Genomic DNA, 23,207 nt, shown 5'->3' with positions numbered 1-23,207 from the left:
TGAGGCTGACAGATACGGCACAATCTGTTAGTAAAAAAATTAATTTTTTATTACAGGCCGGGCTTTGTATTACAGGCCCGGGCTGGGCCTCGTAAAGTGGGCCTGGGCCGATCATCAAGCCCGTGCAGTGCTCCAATTCAGAGGTCAAGTAACGAAGTCCAAGGTGGAAATCTCTTCTGCAACATGCTTACCTGAGCAACACAAGAATTCTTCCGAGCACCACTGGTTAGCTAGAGCTGGAATGTGCAATAATGCGACATCCAACTACAAAAGAGACACAAATGGCCATGCCTTGCAGGCTGCACTTGCACAACTGAATAACTCTTACGATACGCAATGAAACGACTCACAGTCAATGCCCTGTTTGCTCTTTCCTGGAAGGGCTGTAGTGTGTCACTACATGAATCATTTATATAATTGAACCTTTTACATCCGGTATCTAGTTGAAGCAGCAGTAAACAGTGACTAGTCTGTCAACTATGAAATTATCTGCATATAGCAGTGTAAGCAATAAGCCCACAATCCAACTGTTTCCTTGGAAACATGGGCAAAATATAAAATACATGACTAAGAAAGAACAAGTGAATTTATTTGGTGACATCAATTAAACCGGGGAAAGGGGTTAGGGTGGTGGTGAAAAATAAGCAGAGTGAACAAGATGTTGATGCTTAGTTATCTTCTGAATCCTCTATCTTTGGTGCCAGGTAGTAGCGCACATAGCCCATGTCTTCAATTTTGTACTCTACCACTGCAAGTAAAAAGAAAAGCACAAGCACAGCAGTTTGGATGAATTGGTAATGCATTAAGATAGTTCATGAAAAACAATGTTCATGTAAATAAATAAGTAGCTGAAGCATAGTGATTCTCCCTTTCCTGGGCACTAGCTACAATGTAACAGATACAGGCTAATCATTTTTACTTGCAATGTACACACAGCCACACAAGGACACAAAGATGCCACTGGCAATGGTGAAACATGATGAAAGGAATGGTGTAAACCTGACTGCCTTCCTGCAAAAAATGTGGAAGATTGTGGAGAGAGTTTGGTGGAGATAGGAAGATTGAATGATAAAACTTATTCCATTTTATGCAATATGCATAATAGTTAAAAATACTTTTGTTAAGTTTGTATTAACTATATGATAATTTTCTGATCTTGGCACATTGTCCATGTGTAGTTCATTTGGTAGGCACCAGTCTGAAGACAATGATGACAAGAAAGAAAAAAGCAAGGGACATTGTAAACACAGCTGCTGCTTTACCATACAACATCCCCAGGTACTGCATAAGGTTCCCAATTTGTCGTATAACCTACCAATGCAGATGGTTCACACACTGGTCAGGGTGGCAACTAACATGTGACATCTTGCACATCATGGGGAGACATTGCGCTTTGGAGCTGTGTATTGGCCCAAATATCTTTTCGCATTACTCTGCTCCAGTTTGGTGTAGAGCATTTATTTAATCTTTGCCATAATCACAGTGAACATGTTGTGAAATGTGTATTTCTTGTTTTCTCAATACAGATTTCTGATGGTGTCACAGTTTTGGAGTGATAGCAATGGTCCTACTTATTCTATTGCAATAATTCTTTTTTCATCACAAAGGTAGACAATTAGAGTGCAGCAGACCTAAAATATGAACAAATATTAATATAGAAACTTCAGCAAAGTAATTTGACCTGTGTCTTACTATGGCTTCTTACTTGAAAAAGTTTGCCATGCTCTCACTTAATAGAAAATTGGCTTAGAACACAAGATGTTTTGTGCTCTTTGTTGGTTCCTGATAATTTTAATACCCCAATCTTTATTACACCATATTGTAATTTAGTAAATAACCCACCTACAAGCAAGTTCTGGAAAAAAATTACATTTTCCCAATATCTAGAAAGTTATCAACTCTGCAAGAATACTGAATGTATATCTTAAATTAGCACATTGAAATACACAAACTCGGCAAGTTTCTTCAAAATCTAAGAAACCACAGGGTCCCCCTTAACAATGTGCAGCAATGTGCTTAGCTATATATTAGATGTGAAGGTTTGGTATTAAACTCAACTGTCAGTACCATGTGGACCCACTTTTTTTTTTTTTTTTCTTGCTTCCAATCTACATGTGAACAAGTTAGTTTAACAGCTAGGTTTGCTGTATTATCAGCCTGCCCTCAAGCATATTCCATTTCATTTTAGCTCCTCTTTCCCTTTCTAGCCTCAGTGGGACAGTGTTGTGGCTGGATTATCACTTGGCTGGTTCTACGTCCTGGAAGGTCTAGTGATTCATTTTTAGATAATTGAGCCCTGCTCTTTCAGTTGTACACGCTACAGGGAAAAAAATACTCCAGGTGTTTCTTTCGCCAGAAAATCGCTTTGAATGTCACTCTGACTTGAGTTTCTCTATGGTGACTCATGTACTTAGTGTTGCTCCCTTCTGAATGCTCATGCCTGCAAGTTTCCTAATATAATTGCCCTGTCTGATTCTCTGCTGCTCTCAACATTTCCTTTCCATTGGTATCTATTGTGTTACTTTGATAGACAGCCACCATTATAAAAACTCTGAACTTCAAATCAAGGTCACACAGTTCTTGTCACTCTTAGACGTACAGAATACAATTCATAGAGACATGCACCAGCAGTAAGTCAAAAGCATGTAGATAGATGACACTGCAGAATAGAGAAAAATCAGTCTGATCAAATTCTAGCAAACTTGAGAGCAAGTGGTGATGAGGCCATCCAATACTTAGAATATAACCAATAGACCGCTTTCATGACAAGTTTCACTACGTCATCACTGCCACAAGGAATGCCGATTGTAGTAGTTCTTAGTGTGTTGAAAGGCAATAGTGTTATGAATCGTGTTCATACCATGACAAGCCTACTTATACCTCGAAATCAAAAGGTGGAGATGTGACAATAAAAAGATTCGGTAGGAGTGAGGTTGAGCTAGACGCATCACCCAACATCACCCCCTTACATATCCTATAAAAACTTGCAGTGACATTGTCATTTCTCTCAACGTTGCCTTCAACCCAAGTACAGCGTCAAACCGGCAAGGACTACTATCACCATGGTGCCGACAAGGTCACTGCGCTCACTCTCTGAAGGTGGTTAAATTGGTCTATTGCCTAAAAGAGATAAACAGTGACAAAGGAAGGGGAGCAGATTTAATGGCGTGATGAGCTTAGGAAATTTGCCTAGGCTTAACTGAAAGTGGCCATTGTCCTGCAGTGGACTTAAATAGGTTGACAAAGATTTCATTTATGTGAATAATAATAATAATAATAATAATAATAATAAAAAAAACAATGATAATAGCAATCGCCTACTTACCTAAAGGCACATCTGCGGACATTGACAGCTGCACCTGTGCTGACAGAGGTGTGGCCTTGGTGAAAGAGTTAAGGTAGCGCAAGGCAAACGTTAGCGACACTGCCTCCTGCATTTCAATGATCACTGCCTCCTCTTCCTTGTCCACATTGGCCGTTTGGGAGAGCTTCACGTTCCCTACAAGGAATAATAACAAACACATTTTACAGTTGCCACAATGGACTTCAACCATCTAGAAACCCAATACTTAATTTCTCCTTCATTATAGTTTGTATCTACCAGCAGAATCACAGCTAGATTACATAATAGCTTGAAGATGTCACCCACACCCTCCTCAAACACAGTATAAAGCTCACAAAACACACCTAAAATGCAACCCCCAAAATTTTTTAATGAACTTTATGATCTGCTGACAGTGCCAGTTTTCCCATGCACATTATCAGTAGCTTGCTGTGGTTGGTGGAATTTTATAATTTTATTCTTGGGGTTGTTAGCAAAAGCATGCAATTACTCAATGACCAAAGATGTGAATCTGCAATCAATGCTGCAGTCAGAGCCCTTTAGAATAAATAATGCTTATGCCAAGAAACCTCTCATTACTTTTGACAGAGACACGTTTTGTACAGAACATTTGACCCAAAATTCAAGGTCGATTCAAGCATGCAGAAGGCCAAAATTCAAGGAGAGGAAAACAAACCTTATTCGTACACATACACTGAAAAATAGTGAGACCTCCTTTTTAGCTGCAGTTTCTTGCAGCTGCCGAATTAGACACGCTTCAAGCTTTTCAAGTCATTCCCATCGTAATGATGTCAATCACCTTCTGGCACGATCGTTAGTAGTGTTCGACTCCAGCCAAAGGTACTCGTGTTAAAGCCAAATGACTGAAACTTACTTTGAGCCAGGCATTTCTAGGGCTTGGCGATCACAAATGGAACCATGATGGCTGTTGTATGAACCAACTAGCAAAACAAAAATAGTGGTACAGCTTAGTCGCCTGATTTGGCTTCGTATGGCTCCACAATGGCAATGGAAATTTAAACAAGCCAGTCATTGGTGGCTGTGGACACGGCACAATGCCATCGCTTAGCAACACTCTGAAAATATCTACGTTTCGATAGAGTGTCCATGGCATAGCCCCGATGTGGAGTTGCGCACAAAAATTGTCTTCATCAGCAAGATATGGGTGGACGAGAGAAGCCTTAGCCTGGAGTAGTGTCAACAAAGAAACACGTTTGAAAAAGCCCCGTTGTTAAAATGTTGGCTTCGGAGTGAGCTTGTTCACCCATTGTAACCAATTCTTGTCAGTCTTTTCTGTAACCCAATAGCCTTGTATAAATTCTTTATTAAGTTACTTGTACATTCACAACCCAACCTATCCTAAAACAAGTGAAAATCCCTTGCACCAAAGCGATACATTGCTGTTTGAAAATTTTGAGCTTCCCCCTATGCCCAGGTCACAGCTACATAGTCTACAGTCATTGACCTTGCTTTAATATTGTATGCATGACAACACAGGCCATGAAAATCTGTAGGAACAAGTTAATATAGCTACCTGGCTTCTATTGTCCCCGTTATGTCATTTGAGTATATTAGCAACACAGAATAGACAAACAAAAACACTCCCCACAGCAAATACTAGTCACCCACCAGCTGGCATACTTATGAGCAAAATCAGGAAATTGAAACCTTAATCAACATTCATGATGAGAAAGGGAGGTAGCTCAATGTTTGTCAACATCTTGATTGTACAGCTAAGCACTACAACAAAGATAAACAAGACAAACATGCAAGTCACTGACATGCTCATCTTGTCTTCCCTTTTTCAACTCGAGCAATAGAAATGTGTGAGTAATGAACCAACTGGTCAATTCTTGCTGCATAAAAACGTGACAAACACCTTTTTCGATTTCCAGCCCAAACTTTCGTGACAGAGTAAGTATATTGGTATGTCAAGCACATATAAAAAATGAATTGTTCCAAGACTACCATGAACTTCGTTTGAATAAGCCTTGTGGTTATTACAACGATGTATGAAATATAGGCAAATCACACTATCAATACAACTTGGTGCAGCTATGAGGAAGGCTCATGTAATAACAGCAGAGCAATTTTAATATTGTTCTGAAAACAGCTGTAAATCACACTGCTATACAGGGCTTGCACAACCAAGCATGGTTAATAACATACAACAGGCACTTGGACAAACACACCATCCTTGCAGAATTGCTTTGTTGGCTAGCCACAAAATCCATGCTCTCTTCTGGCTAGGGATCAGAAATAAATCCTATAGCACTGCGTACGGATCATTGTAACATGACGCCGGATTACCTGTTCCCAGATCACCGCTGACGGAAAACCGCACACCATCCTTTGTGCAAGTGATCTGTACAGAGTCGCCGATCTGGCTCAGATCCCGGCAGATGCGCTGGAATTCTCCAGAAGGCATCTTAACGACGACACTGTAATCAGTCTCCTGCGAAAGTACCAGGCAAACAGGAAGTACAACAGAACTGCAGTTACCACCCTCCAAAACAACACAACAGCGCAGACAACACCACAGCGAACACAAGACACGTAGGCGTCCGTCTTCACGGTTGTGTTGTCTGCGCACGTCAAATGTTTTATAACCTTCTACCAGGCTGTCGGGAAGAAACTGCACACATTGACAACTTACCGGAATGCCCAAGTGCTCCGCGTCAATGTTCATCAGCTTCATCTCATAATCGGACACCTTTTCTTGGTCTGTGAAATGAACAATAAAACGTCTAACTTTAATGCACGAGATCGAATAGTGCCTATTGATGTGGAACACCTAAATAACAGATCCTTATCTGTCGCAATAATAACTAAAAAATCAAATAAAACCTACTTCAACAACCAAGACACAAAAATGCGACATATACGAGAATTGGCGGGCTCTTCCCAAATAGCGCGCAGAATGCTCCGTAATGAAAGCTGCAACACTTACTCGGGGCTTCGAACACAAAATTAACGGAGTCCGCATCATCCTGTGCCTTGATGGTAATAATATCATCATTCGCAGCACACCTCAGGATTTTCGATACACTGAAAGTGTACAGACAAAGGAGTTAGGGACTACAAAAGATCGCCGTAAGGCGAGACAATGCGAAGGTCTTACCTTGCAAGGTTCATGCCCATGGAAAGGTTACGATCGCACCGAAACTTGTCGAAGCCATCGCTACGCAAATTTAGCGAGACTAGACTAACGTGCGAGTTGTCCATGGCTTGGAGACTGATGCCTGTCGCTGAGCAGTCCCATGTCGCCTCGTTGATCAGATCTTTCACGGCTTCGAGGACTTTCTTGAGCAGAGCTCCCTGAACAAGGCGCGCTTCGAACATGATTCCAAATACTACGCGGCAAGCTTCAGCTACACCCAATATTAAAAATTCGCGCAAAGTTTTAGCACAAGCAGACGTCGCAACCACACGCGCGCCCAGTAGCAATGAATCTGCGCCTACGTGCGATGTGGCGGGAAAAGTGAAGACCGCGAGACGGCGACTCAGGAGCGCGCCAAAACCGCGCAAGTTCATTGGCTAAACTCTTCAACAAAACATATAACAAAACGAGAGAAATGAATGAGGATTATAGTTATATTTAAAAAAATAACTTATATTTTCTTATTTAAAAATTATATGGCTTAAGTTTAACGTTTTAAAGACACATAAAACGATGTAACTGCAAACGACTACGCAAGTACACTACGCAAGAACGCAAGTAGAGTCGCTCTAAACCACTCCATGCTCTAAACCATAGAGTTTCTATAGAGTTTTTAAATAAATATAGTAATATGAAACTCTATGGTTTCTATAGAGTTATAGTAATATGAAACTCTATGCTCTAAACATGCTCTAAACTCTCAAGAATCTGCGCGAAGCCGGTCGGCCGATCCGTATCCAGCATAAGACCACGCCATGCGCCATGCCGCTTAGCTCGTGTTGCTCACGCAAGGATCAAGGACAGTAAGGCGCATGGTCCGTGTAGTTCATGCAATCTAAATTGGCAATGGTCTCTGTGATCGCAATGATACAACTATTGTAAAGTTCGCCTCGACAGCACAGAAGTCTCAATAATGTTTGCTAAATTCGTCCGGCAGTGCATTCCAGTTGCTTCGAGAGGAAAGAACACGTACAATAGATGGCCTGGAGAGCGCGACGCACTTTGGCGAGCAGGTAACACGCTTGGGCGAACGTTGGTCGCTCCGAGGTTCGACAGTCTTAAACTGCCGCCGTTTGAAAAGAACTTTTATGCGGAGAGCGAAGTGACAGCTGCGCGAAGCGAGAAAGATGTGAGTGCATTCCGCGCAGAGCACGAAATAACTGTGCAGGGCCACGGTCGAGATCATGTTCCGAAGCCCATTCTAACGCTTGAAGAGTGCAACTTTCCGCCAGAATGCCGTCCCCTTTTTGAGCGCAAGAACATTACACAGCCGTCGCCCATACAAGCGCAGGCATGGCCGATAGTTATGAGTGGCTGCGATTTGGTCGGTATCGCCCAGACTGGCTCCGGAAAAACGCTGGCGTACGTTCTCCCTGCGGCCATTCACATGTCGCACCAGCAGCGGCCACGAGGAGAGGGGCCGATCAGCGTGGTGCTGGCGCCGACGCGCGAACTTGTCCAGCAGATTTCGCAGGTGGCGTATGAATGGTGCGAAGGTGCGTTTGGCTTGACAGGCACGCCAGTGTACGGAGGCGTCTCAAAGGGTCCTCAGATTGAGCGGCTCCGACGGGGCGTGCACATGTGTGTAGCGACACCCGGCAGACTTTTGGATATCTTGGAGACAGGTGCTGTGAACCTTCTACGCTGTACATTTCTTGTCTTGGACGAGGCGGACCGCATGTTGGACATGGGCTTCGAGCCGCAGATCCGTAAAATCATCGAGCAGATCAGACCAGATCGGCAGACTGTCATGTGGAGCGCTACTTGGCCTAACGAGGTGCGCTCTCTGGCTCAAGAATTCATGATCCCTGATCACATGCAGGTCACAGTAGGCTCGACAGACCTATGCGCCAACCACAACATTAAGCAAGTCATCCACGTAAGTACGCCAATCACTCGCGTAAACCAGCTTGAGGGCTACCTAGTGCCCTCGTCGGTGTATTTAGGATGGTGTTTGGAAAATGCCTTAATCTTCATAAAGACTTGCAGATTGACACAGTGACTGCTTCGTAATTGCATTATCCTCATGCTGTGCTTTGAAATCTGTTCGGAGACGTGTGATTGTAACCACATGCAGAAAGAAGCTTGTGCTTGTCAGTTGTAATAATCATTGTTAATACACTACCAGTTTCTTCAAACGCGGAAGTATACGACTGCAAGAGCTATTCAAAATAAGTAAGGCAACTTTAATTTACTGATACGCAAGTTTTGAGCCAGAAACAGTAAATCAGGCTAGGCTCATAGCATGTGTTGTAATTGGTTTTCTTTTTGTGTGTGTGTGTGGGGGGGGTCTGGTTGAATATGGCGTATGAGTGCAGCATTTTGCGTGCATGTCATGGTACCAATGAAAGCACTCCTAAATCATGTTTGTATGATTTGGCTTTTTTTTTTTCATAGATGAAAAGGATACAAATTGAACAAATTCAAGTTTTTCTTTATAAATAAGCAATGTAATCCTCATTTAATAAAAGAAAAATGTCCACACAAAACTGACATGGAGCTACGAAGATTCCTCAAAAAGAAAGCTTCATGGATGAAAAGTTCATCCTGGTCCAAGGATCAAACCTGGCCTTCCTTGTGCAGTCACTTGTACTAACAACTAATCAGGCAATTTTTAGATGCTCTCACACATCCATATTTTGACTTCATGGTTAGCTCAGTTGAAAGAACTGTTCAATTGCCCTTGAAAGACACTGATGCCGGGTTCAATTTCAGAACCTGGACAAATTGTCCTTCTGTGAATGTGCTGAAGTTCTTGTACATATTCAAAAGCAAAGCAGGGGTATCTACTAAAAATGAATGTGCTGTCAGTTAAAATATTCCTTGCCCTCGCACGCTTTTCAAGATGGCAGCATACTCTTACCAGCACAGTTTTCTAGGGTGTGCAGTCAGTGCATTCCTCAGTGGAGGAAGCAACATTCTTGTAGCTGCTGGACTTCAAACTCTGCAGTTACACGGTACAGCTGCATGAACATTAAATTTCCAGACACATACTCCAGTACTAGTGGTGCCACTCTGATGTTTTTGCTCTGCAGTGCACTGCCTATGCATTCTATACAAGTCTCCTTGAGGTTGTAGTCTGTCTCAAATCCCTTGCACATTTGACCAGACCTTTAACCAAGCTATATATTGTGTGATTCTTGTAGGACTTTAGTTCAAATCAAATCAAATTTATTTCACATCCAATACATGATGTAGGCGGCACAGACAAAAAGCCAAAATCAATTCGGCTTGACAGGGGTCTGCGCCCCTTTCGAAATTGCGTAAAAACAATAATTACAATAATAGTTGCAGAGGTTATGAGGGACAGTGCTCTGCATTTTTTTTTTTTTTTTCTGATCTTTGGGTGGAGTGCTAGGCATGTTGCAGGAGTCCTGCAGCAAACCTCATGACTTAAGTAGTGACCTCTGAATTTTTTATTAATAAATTTTAATGCCTCAAAAGCATCAAACAGTGGTTTTGTGGTGAGACATGTAGATTGTTAGAGTAAAAATTGCTACGACTATAGTATAAATAAAATAATGTATTAGAGCATGAAGTATTAAAAAGCAAGTATTTTGTGGTTATGGAGTCAACTTTTGACAGACTACATGTGTATGACTTGCCACTACATTGCACTTTTTTAGTGTTGCTGAAGTTGCTGCGCGGTAAAGTGACATGGGACAATGAGAGATGGAAACCAGATTCCTGCATATTGTGCATGACAGAACAACAAAGACTTGGTTTATTTTGTTCCTACTAGGGTGTGTGGTATTGTCTCTGTGCAACCTAAAGCCTTTAAGTAGTACAAGCAAAGCCAAGCTGCTTGTGGCAGTGAAACCATGCTAGTGTGCCTGTATCCACAGTGCAAGGAGAAGCTTGCTTAGCCATGAGTTGTAGACAACTATAACTTGTAGACTGTAAAACGAGTCCTGACACGATAAAAGAGCAGCCGCCGTGCAAAATTTTACATTTGAAATGCATGTCGATGCATTACGTAAAGCTTGCAAAGATGTTTTCATACTGCAACTGAAAAAATCCGCTGCTGTTACTGCTTGCCAGAAATGATACACCACCCAGAATGTTAACAACCAGCACGGCTCCTTGGAGGCAGCATTATGAGTTTTGCATCATATTCGCTAACTGCCAGGTACACCCGTCACATTCTTACTTGCTATTTAAAGACTGTTAATAGGGAAATTTGGTAATTACCAACCCTGCAGCTTTGCTAAGATTTCTTCAATAGTATACACTACTTAAGATTTCTTCAGTAGTATACAGTGATCATTTATAGTAAATTTAGCCAAAGTGAAATTGCACTGCAGTTGGCCTCTAAACTTCAGGTTTACATTGAGGGGTCTTAAAGGAATGCTAAACAGAAAGACTGAATCAGTTTAGACTGACAAAGTATTTTTTCCAAATTCCTCTATTCATTAACTTTGCGGTAATAGTTGATTATTAGAGGAGAAAATGAAGCTCAAGGTTCTTTTTTTCCCCTCACCAAAGCCCTAGCGTCAGTACGTGACGGATTTCAAGGTATTTTCTCGTCTTTGGGTGTTGTAGCTCAGTGGAAAGTCTTGATCACGAAGTATTCATTGAGGGTGCAATTGTATGTGGTAGTTGTAAAACATTCTATAAATTGGCACCACTCAAAAACACCTCTACGTACCTAAAAGCAATAGCTATTTTACTCCATCTCTAGCCAAGTGTAATATCACCGTAAAAAAAATTTTACCCACAAAAAGAAACCCTCGTTCTCTAACAATAACTGCCCTGGCCTATTATAGTCGTGACGGCTGCTATGCCAATAAAATCATTACTTCATTAATTAAAGTTAAGGTTCTTGAAATTTGCTTATTCTTGACTCTTTTGAAACACAATGCAGCCCATCTTTACCAATGAAATGTTAACTAAGCCCGAAGAGACACCGTCAAAATCTGTGATGTCACAGCTAACTGTTGCGAGAACTTCTAGGCGGTGGCAACACCGCCTGGAAGTTTCATGCTATCTGTGTTTATTGAGTTTCAGTACCTCTGCAGTACCTCTGCCTATTGTGGAACGTATCAAACAGAATATTGGTTTTTCAACACACTCCTTCTCGAACTGGCAGATCAGTAAAATTTGCATTGTTTCTTAAAAAGTCAATTTGATGCTCTTGTGAGACAAATTAAAGTAAAAAAAGAATCAGACAAAGAATTATCTGCACATTTATTCGTATCTTGCCAGTTGTAGGGATGACGTTGCAGCACATTCTTAAGTGGCAAATGCGGAAGCTCGCAAGCTGGATGAAGGTTCATGAAAGGGAAGATTGTCATCCACCCGATTGTAGCACGAAGCTATAAAGGAAATGATTTCTCAGAAAGAAAGCTTTGCAGGTGAAGAAAACTTTGTCCTGGTCCGGGAACCCAACCTGTAACCAACGCCTTTTCGAGTCAGTCACTGTATTATCTGAGCTAACCAGGAGGCTAGACAATCATAGAGTGAGGATGAATCAATTGACAACTCAAAGCTCAGGGATACTAAATATGGCAAATCAGTTCTGCGGAAGCCCACAAGGTGACGAAAAGTTCATGAAAGGGAAGATACAATCACAGAGCTTTCTCTCTGAGAAACCCGTATTGGGTTTCGTTTGTTACAGTCATATGGATGACTCTTTTCATTCACATTTTTAAGTGTGTCAGAAGTGGCGTCCAGCTGCTAATGGTGTTTAAACACCTTCTGGTATTTTGTGCAGGTATGTGATCAGTTCGAGAAAGAAAGAAAGCTGCTGAGCATTCTACAGGACATCATGGAGGAAGGGGAACAGCGCACACTGATCTTTGTTGCCCGCAAGTCGAGGGTGGTACACCTGCTGCAGAAGCTGCAAAGCGAGCGCTTCCGAGCTGTGGCCACTCATGGTGACCTATCACAGAGCAAGCGGGACATTGCACTTGATCGTTTTCGCAGTGGTGCCACTCCGATCATGGTCGCTACTGATGTTGCTGCAAGGGGCCTTGATGTGAGTGACATTAAGTATGTCATCAACTATGACTACCCAGACACTTCAGAAAGCTATGTGCATCGTATCGGCCGCACTGGTCGCAGTGACCAAGAGGGCACTTCCATCACCTTATTCACTCCCGACGATGCTGCACAGGCTAAGCAGCTTATTGCAGTACTACAGGAAGCTCGTCAAGACGTGCCAGAGGAACTGCAGCAGCTGGTGAACTTGCATGTCTCAAAACGAGACATTCTGAGAAGTACCAAGAAGGCAAAGCATCAGCAGGGTTCATGGAAGCGACCTCGGCACTACCGCAGTGAAAATGAAGTGGCCGAGACACGTGGTTGGGGTTGACATTCCTTTGTGAAGCCTAGCAGCCGTTAGTGTTGCGTAGACAGTATATAGCTTTTGTTAGTAAATTAGGAACCGATAGCATCTCATAAACAACACTTGATGACATGCCCTCACGGATGGCTCATGCTGAGCGTGATTTGCCTGTTACATGGGGCAACCAGTTTTTGTGCGTGCACTTCAGCTACGTATTACATGCCAAAATGAGCTGTCATTCAGAATAGGTGAAAAAATGTGGACTTTGATTGCTAAGTACTGTATTAAAGTTCCTCTAGTTCCTTAAATAAATAAAAAAAGCCATCTAGAAGACATCTTGCAATAAAGAGGTTTTGTGTAATGTCATACTTCACATTTCATTTAGTTGATATAATACAAGCTAGTGTGTTAACAGCAGGAATATGCTGAGCCAGCTTATATGATACCCGTGCCACATGGGCACCCGTAAACTCCTTTTAACTCCTTTGTCTTAATCTTGAGGGGAGATTCACTCAGTGTCACATTGCCACCCTTCTGCTAAGGGAGTTTAATGGAGCTTTTGGTGAATGGAGAGTGGTTATCTTCCTTGAGGAGGGGGGGTTGAAGGGAGTACTCTGACATAGAACCGAGATGTTAATTTTCGTTTGTCTTTAATTCAGTCTTGCTTGTAAATATAGCAAGTTTGGTTCCATTACAGAACAGTTCGAGCAATGCTTTATTGCATTTGTTTGTTGCTTCACTATACTCTCAACCCAGAGCGCTACTGTGAGGTTTACTGTGCGTGCATCATGTTGTGGTTGTGCCCATTTGTGCTTCGTAATTGTGTGCAGAATGACCAGGAACAAAATGTTGCAGTCGGGATACGGTTACAGCAAAAATCAGTTGCCATACCACGCCGTACATAAAAACACAGGCAAACACATGGTTGCCAGCGTCGCTGTAGGTGTTGCTATGTTTATTGAGTGCCATTTTACTTTTGAGAAAATCACTCTTCTCGCATAAAATTTTAATTATAGTTTTTCATTGAAACAACTTTAGGTAAAATATCTTCAGGAGCAATTAAATTTTTGTGCACGTATGTAAACTGAAGAGTGCATAATCTACCCATTACAGCTTACGTGAAAAACTCGAGCGGCCGTGTGACACGACCACAATCTGTGCGTTGCGACAAGGCGGAAAGAAAAGCGTCCTTCAACAAGTAACAACCAAAGGAACATTTATTATCAGGAAGCAGCGGCTTTTATAGACTGCATCGCTAGTGCCACAGCGGTGCTGTAACTGCTGACGCTGCATAAGCTGGTGAGCTATCTTATCACACATCTCCCTCTTTCCTTTTTTTTTTTTTTTTTGAAGCCACTCTTGTTACGAAGCTTGAAATCGTTCTGGAGGAACCACACACCTTCCGCTTCGTGTGTGATTGTGACAGGGATTGTTACACTGCTGCGCTCTGCTTCTTTCATCGCTGCATATTTCCGGCGATTCTGCTGTCAGTTGCGTTGTTCCTCGGCCGTCTTCTAAACTGGTCGGAGGCAGCGGGACGAGACGGAGTGCGATTTCTGCATAGAGAAGTTTCCCCGGAGTCGACACAGTACGATCTGGGCTCGCCGGTGCTTCCTCGGACGACTCCTTCTCTTTGGAGGTACAGTGGAATCTCGATGATACGATCACGGCTAATACGAATTTCCGGATGATACAAATTTTTCTGTGGTCCCGGCCGAGCCCCATTACTTTGCAACGTGATAGAGAATGGTTGTTATGAATCGAGTTTCGAGCCGCGTTAGTTGATACGAATAAACGCCGCCCCACCGACGGCCGCGAAAGAGAACAGCGCGCAGTTACGCGCTTTCTTCCTATTTTAGTGCGGGGGCGCGGACAGCGCGGAGGCCGCGACTGGTCGCGAAGAGTTTGAAGCGGTGGCGCTTTTGTTGCTTTTCCCCACGCAGGCGTGGGGAAGCACGGCCGCCGCAGCGAGCGAAGGTTCGTGCGGTCTATCGCTTCAACGGAAACTGAGCGGCATAAGCACAGCGCATGCAAAGGTCACAGCCGTGTGGAGATCGCTTGCAAGATACGGTGCGCGCGACAGCACCGACAGCCGGCAAAGGCGCAGAGTACAAGAACGCATTGGCAGAGTAGAAGCCCCCCCCCCCCTCCCGCGCTGCCTTCCCGCTTTGCTTCTTTCGCGTGGGAAATTGCGTTGCCAGTTACCCTTGTGCACGGTTGCAAGATACGCATTTGGTACCGCAGCACAGCGTCCCTCCCTCCCATACCCCCACGGCCTTTCGCGCGATGGACGCGTTTGCTCTCTGCTGTGCGGTCGCTCTGCGTGAAGGCGCACGTCCCCCGCGTGCCTTCACTCACACATACGGCGCGCGGTGACATTTTTATCGCCCTTGGACTCGTGCTTCACGTCTCATGCTCCTCCTCCGCATCGCCCTCGTTGATCTCTTCTCCCATCAGTGGGCGCACCTCGTTGAGAAGCGTGCCGCTACCGCCCTTGTCGGCGAGATTTTCCCGCGGAAGCCGTATTATAACCGGTATTTCGTCTCAAGCGGCTGCACTGTAAGCGGTATGCGTATACATGGAGTTCGATGGCAGGGTAAATGGGAGTCGGAAAAGGCCACGTTGTAGCCAGTTCTGCACTATAAACGGTTACGTTATAAGTGGTCTATACTGTAAATGCTTTTTATGTGCATGTACCTGAGTGAGTTCACGTCTGACTCTTTAAATTAGCTAGTTTTATTTGCGTTTCGATGATACGGATTTCGGCTAATACGGATATTTTTTGTGACCCCGTGAGATTCGTGTCATCGAGATTCCACTGTATACGATCCATACGTCTGTTCCTTCGGACAGCTCGGAAAGATTGCGCACTCTGTGGCGTTGGTCGTAGTCTCTCTTCTGGCGCTGACGCTGCGGCTTCTCGAAAGCTGCCAGTTCTTGGAAGTCTGGCGTCTGAGGCTGAAGGCTTTCGCAGGACGTAGGCAGGGCCATGCGCAGTCGTCTCCCCATGAGCAGCTCGGCGGGGCTGCATCCGTTCGTCAGTGGGCTTGTCCTGTAGGCCAGAAGAGTTTTACAAGTGTCAGCAGTTTTCTTTAAGGAGCCCTTGATAATTTTCACGGCGGACTCTGCCATTCCGTTGCTGTGATGATAATGAGGGCTAGACGTCACGTGTTGAAAGTTGTACTCTGTTGCAAACTTTGAAAATTCAGCGCCGAAGGCTCTTGAGAATTGCAGCCCATTATCGGAAACAACTACTTCCGGAATCCTGTGTCTGGCGAAAATGGATTTGCAGTGGTTTATTACTGCTGATGAAGTCAGGTTATTCAGCGGTACGAGCTCCGAGTATCGTGAAAAAGAATCCGTGACGATCAGCCACCATTTTCCCTCAAGAAAGAATCCATCGCAATGCGCTGCCATGGCCTATCTGGAAACTTGGTCTGTTGCGGGGGCATCTTTCGGTTGGTGCTCTGCTTGAGGCAGTTCTTAACAAGCCGTTCTATGTCCCTGTCGATATATGGCCACCAAACTGAGCTCTTGGAACGTGCCCGGCACTTCTCTATTCCGAAGTGTCCCTCGTGAATTATTTTAAGGACGGACTGCCGTAGTGTCGATGGGATCACTATCGAAGAGCCGCACATGAGCAGGTTTTCAACAAGGGCAATGCTTTGCCTCTCATTCCAGTAAGGCTTCAGGTCAAACCCAACGTCTCGACGGCTTGGTCAGCCTTTTGTACACAGATTGATAAGAGCTTGACATACCTGATCTTTCTCTTGCTCCTGGGCGGTAAGCTGTAAACTCGGCGCTGTTAATGGGACTGACGAAGCCACTAATCGCAGGTAGCCCTGGATCTCGCCCTCCAGTTCCATGGATTCCGTTTGTGGAAGAGGTGACGGAGAAAGTGCGTCTGCCACCGTCAGGTCCCGGCCTGGAACGTACACAATGTCATACTTGTAGCGCATCAGACGCATGTGCATTCTTTGTAGCCTCGGTGTTAATTCGTCAATTCCTTTTGACCCAAACAAAGACGCGAGTGGTTTGTGATCTGTCTCGAGGCTAAAGTGCTTTCCTACGAGATAATCATGGAACTTTTCACTAGCCCACACGAGGGCAAGTCCTTCTTTTTCAATTTGGGCGTATCGCCGCTCGGTGGTTGTAAGAGTTCTGGAAGCATAAGAAATCACTTTGAACTGACTGTCTTTTTGCCTTTGGCGCAGGACAGCTCCAAGACCGTACGGTGAGGTGTCTGCTGTCACCACTGTTTCCTTGTTTGAATCGTAGATTCCCAGAACAGGGTCCGATGAAAGAAGAGTTTTCCACTTCTTGAAGGCGGCTTCTTGCGCGGGGCCCCACACAAAATCCTGTCTTGAGCTCATCATGAAAGAAAGAGGCTGAAGGACTTCCGCCATGCGGGGCACAAAGCGGGCTAGGTAATTTGCCATGCCCATCACGCGCCATAACTCTGTCTTGGACGTCGGATGTGGCATTTCTGTCACCACGTCAAGCTTTTGCTTATCAGGACGCACTGCATTGTTCCCGATTGTATGTCCCAGAAATGAAATATGGGTGACACTGAACACGCACTTATCTCTGTTCAAAGTAATACCCGCTGTGCGGAGGCGGTTCATCACTGCCTGAAGCCGCTCGTCATGCTGCTCCTGCATGGCACCCCAAATAAGCACATCGTCCATGTGGCAGACGACTCCCTCCTGTCCTGAAAGAACCTGTCCCATTCGTCTTTGAAAATGTTCGGGGGCCGACGATTCCGAATGGAAGTCGGTTGAAATAAAATCGTCCGAACGGTGTGATAAAAGTTGTGAATTCCGTGCTCCCTTCACTCAGCGGTATCTGCCAGAAACCCGAGTTCGCGTCGAGTTTCGAAAACGTGCTCGCTCCCCGTAGAATTTCGATGGTGTACTCGACGGCCGGGATGGGATGCCATTCTCGTTGAACGTATCTGTTGAGTTCCGTGAAGTCGACACAGATTCGAACAGCACCAGAGGGTTTAAGAACGACAACCATACGTGTGCACCATGTAGTAGGCTCGGTGACAGGAGAAATGACGCATAGTGCTTGCATCTGCTCGAGCTCTTGCCTTGTTTTTTCGAACAAAGGCAGGGAGACTCTGCGTGGGGAGGACAGAGCGAAAGGCTTTGCTTCAGGGTTCAACTTGAGGTCATACTCTTCTTTGAAGGTCCCCAGTCCCTGGAACACTTGTGGAAACTCAGATTCGGGGTCTAGTTTCTTTATTATGTTGATTTGTGGTGGTACGCAGAGCCTTTCTATCGCTGGTTTCCCAAGAAGAGGGGTTCGGAGGCCTTGAAGTATGTACACGTCTTCGCGGCTGTTCGTTTCCGCAAACGTCATATTCGTGAGAGCCATACCACATATGGCAAGGGATTTACCATCAGGTCCCTGAAGCCGGCGCCTTGCTGGTTGAAGTTTTATTGCGGGAAAGGTGCAATTGAAGAGCTCCACCGGAACGACCGTTTCGTCTGCGCCAGTGTCTATATTAAATACCACGTTCGAAGATTCAACAAGTACTGGAACTTCCCACCTGTAAGCGGATGAATGGGATGCGACTCCAAGGAAGCGTGGTTCCTCGGTCCGGTTTTCAACGTTCCTGACAGCTCTGGTTGACTGGCAAACCACCTCGAAGTGTCCTCTTTTGTCGCACTTTCTGCAGACTGCACCTTTTGCTGGACGGGACGCTCGATTGTGCCTGTTTCTTCCACACCAGCCACATGTTTTGGGAACGTTGCTTCCACTTTCAGGCGGAGGCACGTTCTTCCCCACTTGTTGCGTACCCCTCTGGGACTGTATTTGGTGGACTTCCTGTTCTCACACGCAGTGAAGCTCTGCCTGCTGTTGGTTGACGGTCTCGTGCTGTTGTGCCACCAACAATGCTTTCTGTAGTTTTAGGTCCGGATCGAGTTGCAGAGCTCTCGAGATTTTACAATCTTGCAGGCCCACCACGAGACGATCTCGAATTAAATTTTCTCGCAGTCCCCGTAGTCGCACGTGGAAGCAAGCGTGTGCAGTGCGGTAACGAAATCCTCGACTGATTCGCCGTCTTGTTGTGTTCGGGTGTTAAACTTAACCCTTTCATAAATGATGTTCTGCCAAGGAACAAAGTAGGCCTCGTACTCCTGCAGTACGACCTCAAACTTTTTCTGGTCGTCAGGTTCAAGTTTGAACGTTTTGAAGATATTCTCGGCCTGAGGTCCCACACCAATACATCTACTTGACTCTTTTCTGGCTTCCCGTTTAGTCCAGACGCAGTTCGGAAGCGAAGAAATTGCTGTTTCCAGGGAGGCCAGTCGTTGGGTGTTGCGAAGCTGAAGGGCTCGGGTGGAGCAATTTGAAACAAAGCCATCTTACTTGGTCTTTCCTTGTAAGGTACCTGGTGGCTTGTCTGGCATCTGGCACTGTTCAGTGGGCCCACTGCGTCCTCGTTTCAGGGCTAGTCTGACGTCCGATAGCTGTGTTGCCTCAGATCGGCGGGCGCCACTTCTGACACCATGTTTGCATCGCAACGAGGCGGAAAGAAAAGCGCCCTTTGCCTTCAACAAGCAACAACCAAAGGAACATTTATTATCAGGAAGCAGCGGCTTTTATAGACCGCATCGCTAGTGCCACAGCGGCGCTGTAACTGCTGACGCTGCATAAGCTGGCGAGCTATCTTATCACACACAATCCCTTGAGGTCGGATTCCTTTAGGGAATCTTGCACTCCATTAGATAGAGTTCACGAGTGCCTATGTGATGTGGGTATAAGACAATGCACCAGTAGGTACACCAATAAAGCGATGTATATCCTATATGTTGTCTACTGCATCACAAAAAGTGATATCTGTTACATTCGTTATGTTAACAAAAAGTAGACTTACTGTAGTAGGTGCCTCTGGAATCATTACAGCCACCTGATGGTTATTAATGTCTGTATAAATTGAAAGCACAAGAGTGTTTTTGCATTCCACCCCTATTAGAACGCAGTCGCCATAGCCGGGAACGAGTGCCCACCGTGGCACAGCTGCAGATCTTGAGGCAAGAAATGGCTGGGCAGGCCGGAAGCACCATCTCGTTTCTAGTGAGCAAACTAGTCGATCCCACAAAAATTACTTTAGGGAACTCTGCTGCTGCAACCATTTAGCTGTCATGGGAATGATAGTTAGCTCATGGATTTGTCCAATCTTCGTGTTGTGGCGTCTAACATTCTTGTGATGTTGTGACAAACTGCTCCGCGAAAAGGGTCAATATAGACAGAAAGCTCTGTCTGGAAAAGGGGTATTGACCCTTTTCGCGGAGCAGTTTGTTTTAGAGAAACGAGATGGCACTCACGGCGGCGCGTCATACGTCTCCTCAGTGACCGCGCACGAATACGAAACCATTACCGCTTCTACCTTGCTTCTGTGCAATCAGCTGTCGGAAATGCAACTAAGTTTTCGCTAACACACTGTGCTCCAATCATGCTAGATTGAATCATGTGGATTGAAGACGTGTGCAGTAGTTGGATGCAAAAATAGTGACTGGCATGTTAAGGAATGGAATGAATCTGTGTGGCCAAGTTCGCGGACCGGTGCTGCAACTGTTGGAACGTGTTACTGGCACTTTGACATGTACGGCTTTCCTCGAGGATACAGAAATTTGCTCATCCGCCAGCCTTGTATCGCTAAACTTCAAAGAAAGGGCTTCATCCCCAGAACGTCGACAAGAGTGAGTACCACTCGTTAAACAATGACAAAGGGAGTAACGCCGCTTCCTGTCACAGTAAGTTGCGCGCACATTATCTATACACATCTGTCCCAAATGGCAGGAAAACTTATGCCCACTCTATCGCCGACGTATCAAGAATAAGTGAATGGGTGCACACTTGAATATATGCGCACTGTAAATGCTCAATAAATGACGGACTACACCGATGGCGCACGAATGGTCAAAGCTGAATGTTTTGTGTCAGTCCACAAGAGTAAGCGAGTTACTAGCTGTAATATATATTTGCTACAAGGTATTACAATGTACAAAACAGCTACGTTTCAAGCTTTGCGCGCAGCAAGAACAAATCTATCGGAACTGAGCACACCCACGAGCGATTAGGCAGAAAATATCAGATAGTGTCCGCACCGAGGAAGTTCACCGAGTCAAACTGACAAGCCACTGCTCCAAAATATTTGCCAAAGAAAGAACTGGCAGCGATGATACGGGGGCAAACTTGCACTGCGCAGGTTATTTAAAGAGCAAAACACACTAATCCTGACTGAATTCATGAGCGAAATGTTTGGATAGCTTGGAATACATATTTAGACCCGCTTTTAGAACAAGCACCATATACGTTGCTTGCGCCCTTTGCGCATAGCTTAATCAGCTCCGAAATCGCTTTTGCATGTTCTCTGAGTTCTCTGAAGCTGTGATTAAAGCTTCGTGTCGTCCACCTAGTCACCGTCTACGATATCTCCGAAAACAGGTTTTCTAAGCCGCGCCATTGTAAACAAGGGGGCAGTTGAGGGTAGCAAGCAATGGACGCGTCACCATGTGATCAAACATGGCAGCGCCCACGGCTGCGCCGGGAAAAGGGTCAATAGCGAGTGAATATGTTCGCCCCATGCTATGACACCATCGCCTAATCGTTCATGTGTACGGTCACGCGAACGGTGGCACGTTCGTCCATACCGGTATCCTGCTCCTAGCTTCGCGAGACGGTCTCGCGAAGCGTGGATTGGCGCACGCGCGAGACGTCCACATCGCTCACCGCGCCAACCAATGAGGCATTGCCCCAACACGAAGAGGAAGCACCATAGAATAAAGACCAACTTGAAGCGCCTTCGACCTTTTACCCCCAAGTCACCCCGCCATCTCTCGCAATGCGTCGCCACCACTACAACCGCCGCCGCCGCCGCTTAGCCACGCGGAGAAGTCGGGACTACAGGAGACGCGACCTATGCGGGGAAAACAACATCAGGGGACGCGTGAGAGTTGCGCATCCCCACAAGCAACATGAAAAACTCCCGATACAGCTTTCCGTTGCTCAATATGTGCTATATAAATGTGTTTTTCCGAGTGTGAAAGAAACCCGCGAATACACGCAAAGTGCCTCGAGCGGCCAGTCGTGCGGCAATTCTGCGTGTATTCGCGGGCTTCTTCGACGCTCGGAAAAACGCATTTATGTAGCACGTATTGAGCAACAGAAAGCTGTATCGGGAGTTTTTCATGTTGTTCTACAACTTTCTCATTGACACATTGATAATTAGGACAGTACTTCTCGAGTTAGATAATTAATTACGATTAATTAAATCTCACCAACGAAAAAATTACTGGCGGCTACTCCACTGTACTGGAAACAATACGCACTAGGTTGGCTTCGCGTAACGCTGTTCCTCTTTTTTTAAATCGTGGTGCGTGATAGCTGGGACACCCTGTATATGCTCCCTGCAGGAGCTATGTACAGTAACTCTAACTCTGCATAAAGCCCCTTGATAATTTGAAAGTAGCCACACTCCTCCCCGCCGCGCTTTCCTCCTCGATTCTCCTCGCGCACACTGCGCACGGCACGCTTTTCCACCTTGGCTCCCGCGGACGGGCTGCAGCATTCGACGGAGGCACATGATTTTGGGCCAGTTGCACGCCCCAGTGGTGTAGAACATTTTGAAAAATGGTGATAACAGCATCGAGAATGCTGAAAGCAAGGTTTATGAGGAGGTTGGTTTCTTCTTAAAGCCGTATGAATGAGGCACACTGATGTAAAGGAGCTTTGAGGCGAGTTCTGTACTCCAGACATTTTTCTGCCACATGATATGATGCTTTACTTTGTGCATCTGATCTAGTATTGCTTGTGGCACACCCCTCTGTGTTTGGCTTTTTTTTCTTGCCTGTGGGCGCATGTGCACCGCAGGTATTATATTCAGCGTGTCTCCTTATAATGAATTAGTCGCGAGTGCATCGTCCGTCCATGTGTTTGTCTCAATGTGAAAGTAGCTTTTGCACTGTGGTCTATTGAATAGGAGGGTCTTCAGTGAAATGTAGCTAGAACATTTAGTGAAGAGTTGATCACTCAGGCAGGATGAATAAAATGTCCTTATAGTATAAAGGACGTGCTATTATTATTGCCTACTACATCATAACCATAATCATTATTTATTGCTCAACCTTCGTAATCAAAGCGCATTGATGCAATGACTTCGGCTCGTGTTACATCGATGGAAAAAGTTTACCCACAGAACAAAACCGAAGAAAGGTGATTTTAACACATTCACTAATAAAGCGAAGACTCCCAGCCTCCGCCTAGAAGTCGATATCAACAGCAAGGGTGCGCGATCATGTGAACACCCCCTGCACATTGCCTGTATCCGTGAGAAAACCAAATAATAATCGTCATGCACCCACTCATGCGTACATGGCAGCCCAGTTCAAAGCAAATTCAAGAAC

General features: G+C 45.1%; 2 protein-coding genes across 2 annotated transcripts; one reads left to right on the top strand and one right to left on the bottom strand.

Moving 5' to 3' along the window:
• Positions 1-568: 568 nt before the first annotated feature.
• LOC119436407 (proliferating cell nuclear antigen) lies at positions 569-6,836 on the bottom strand. Its single transcript, XM_037703247.2, has 6 exons — positions 6,465-6,836; positions 6,294-6,391; positions 6,000-6,067; positions 5,654-5,798; positions 3,326-3,499; positions 569-748 (listed from the first exon to the last, which is right to left on the bottom strand). The coding sequence occupies exons 1-6, from the start codon at positions 6,683-6,685 to the stop codon at positions 669-671; spliced, it is 786 nt and encodes a 261-aa protein (XP_037559175.1). The 5' UTR covers positions 6,686-6,836; the 3' UTR covers positions 569-668.
• A 400-nt stretch (positions 6,837-7,236) lies between these two features.
• On the top strand, positions 7,237-13,155 carry LOC119436405 (probable ATP-dependent RNA helicase DDX5). Its single transcript, XM_037703245.2, has 2 exons — positions 7,237-8,382; positions 12,217-13,155. The coding sequence occupies exons 1-2, from the start codon at positions 7,417-7,419 to the stop codon at positions 12,814-12,816; spliced, it is 1,566 nt and encodes a 521-aa protein (XP_037559173.1). The 5' UTR covers positions 7,237-7,416; the 3' UTR covers positions 12,817-13,155.
• Positions 13,156-23,207: the final 10,052 nt, after the last annotated feature.

The sequence above is a fragment of the Dermacentor silvarum genome, chromosome 1, assembly GCF_013339745.2.
Source record: "Dermacentor silvarum isolate Dsil-2018 chromosome 1, BIME_Dsil_1.4, whole genome shotgun sequence".
Classification (NCBI taxonomy): Eukaryota; Metazoa; Arthropoda; class Arachnida; order Ixodida; family Ixodidae; genus Dermacentor; species Dermacentor silvarum.
The sequence above is the reverse complement of the archived record's forward strand: the minus strand, read 5'-3'. Positions and strand labels throughout refer to the sequence as shown.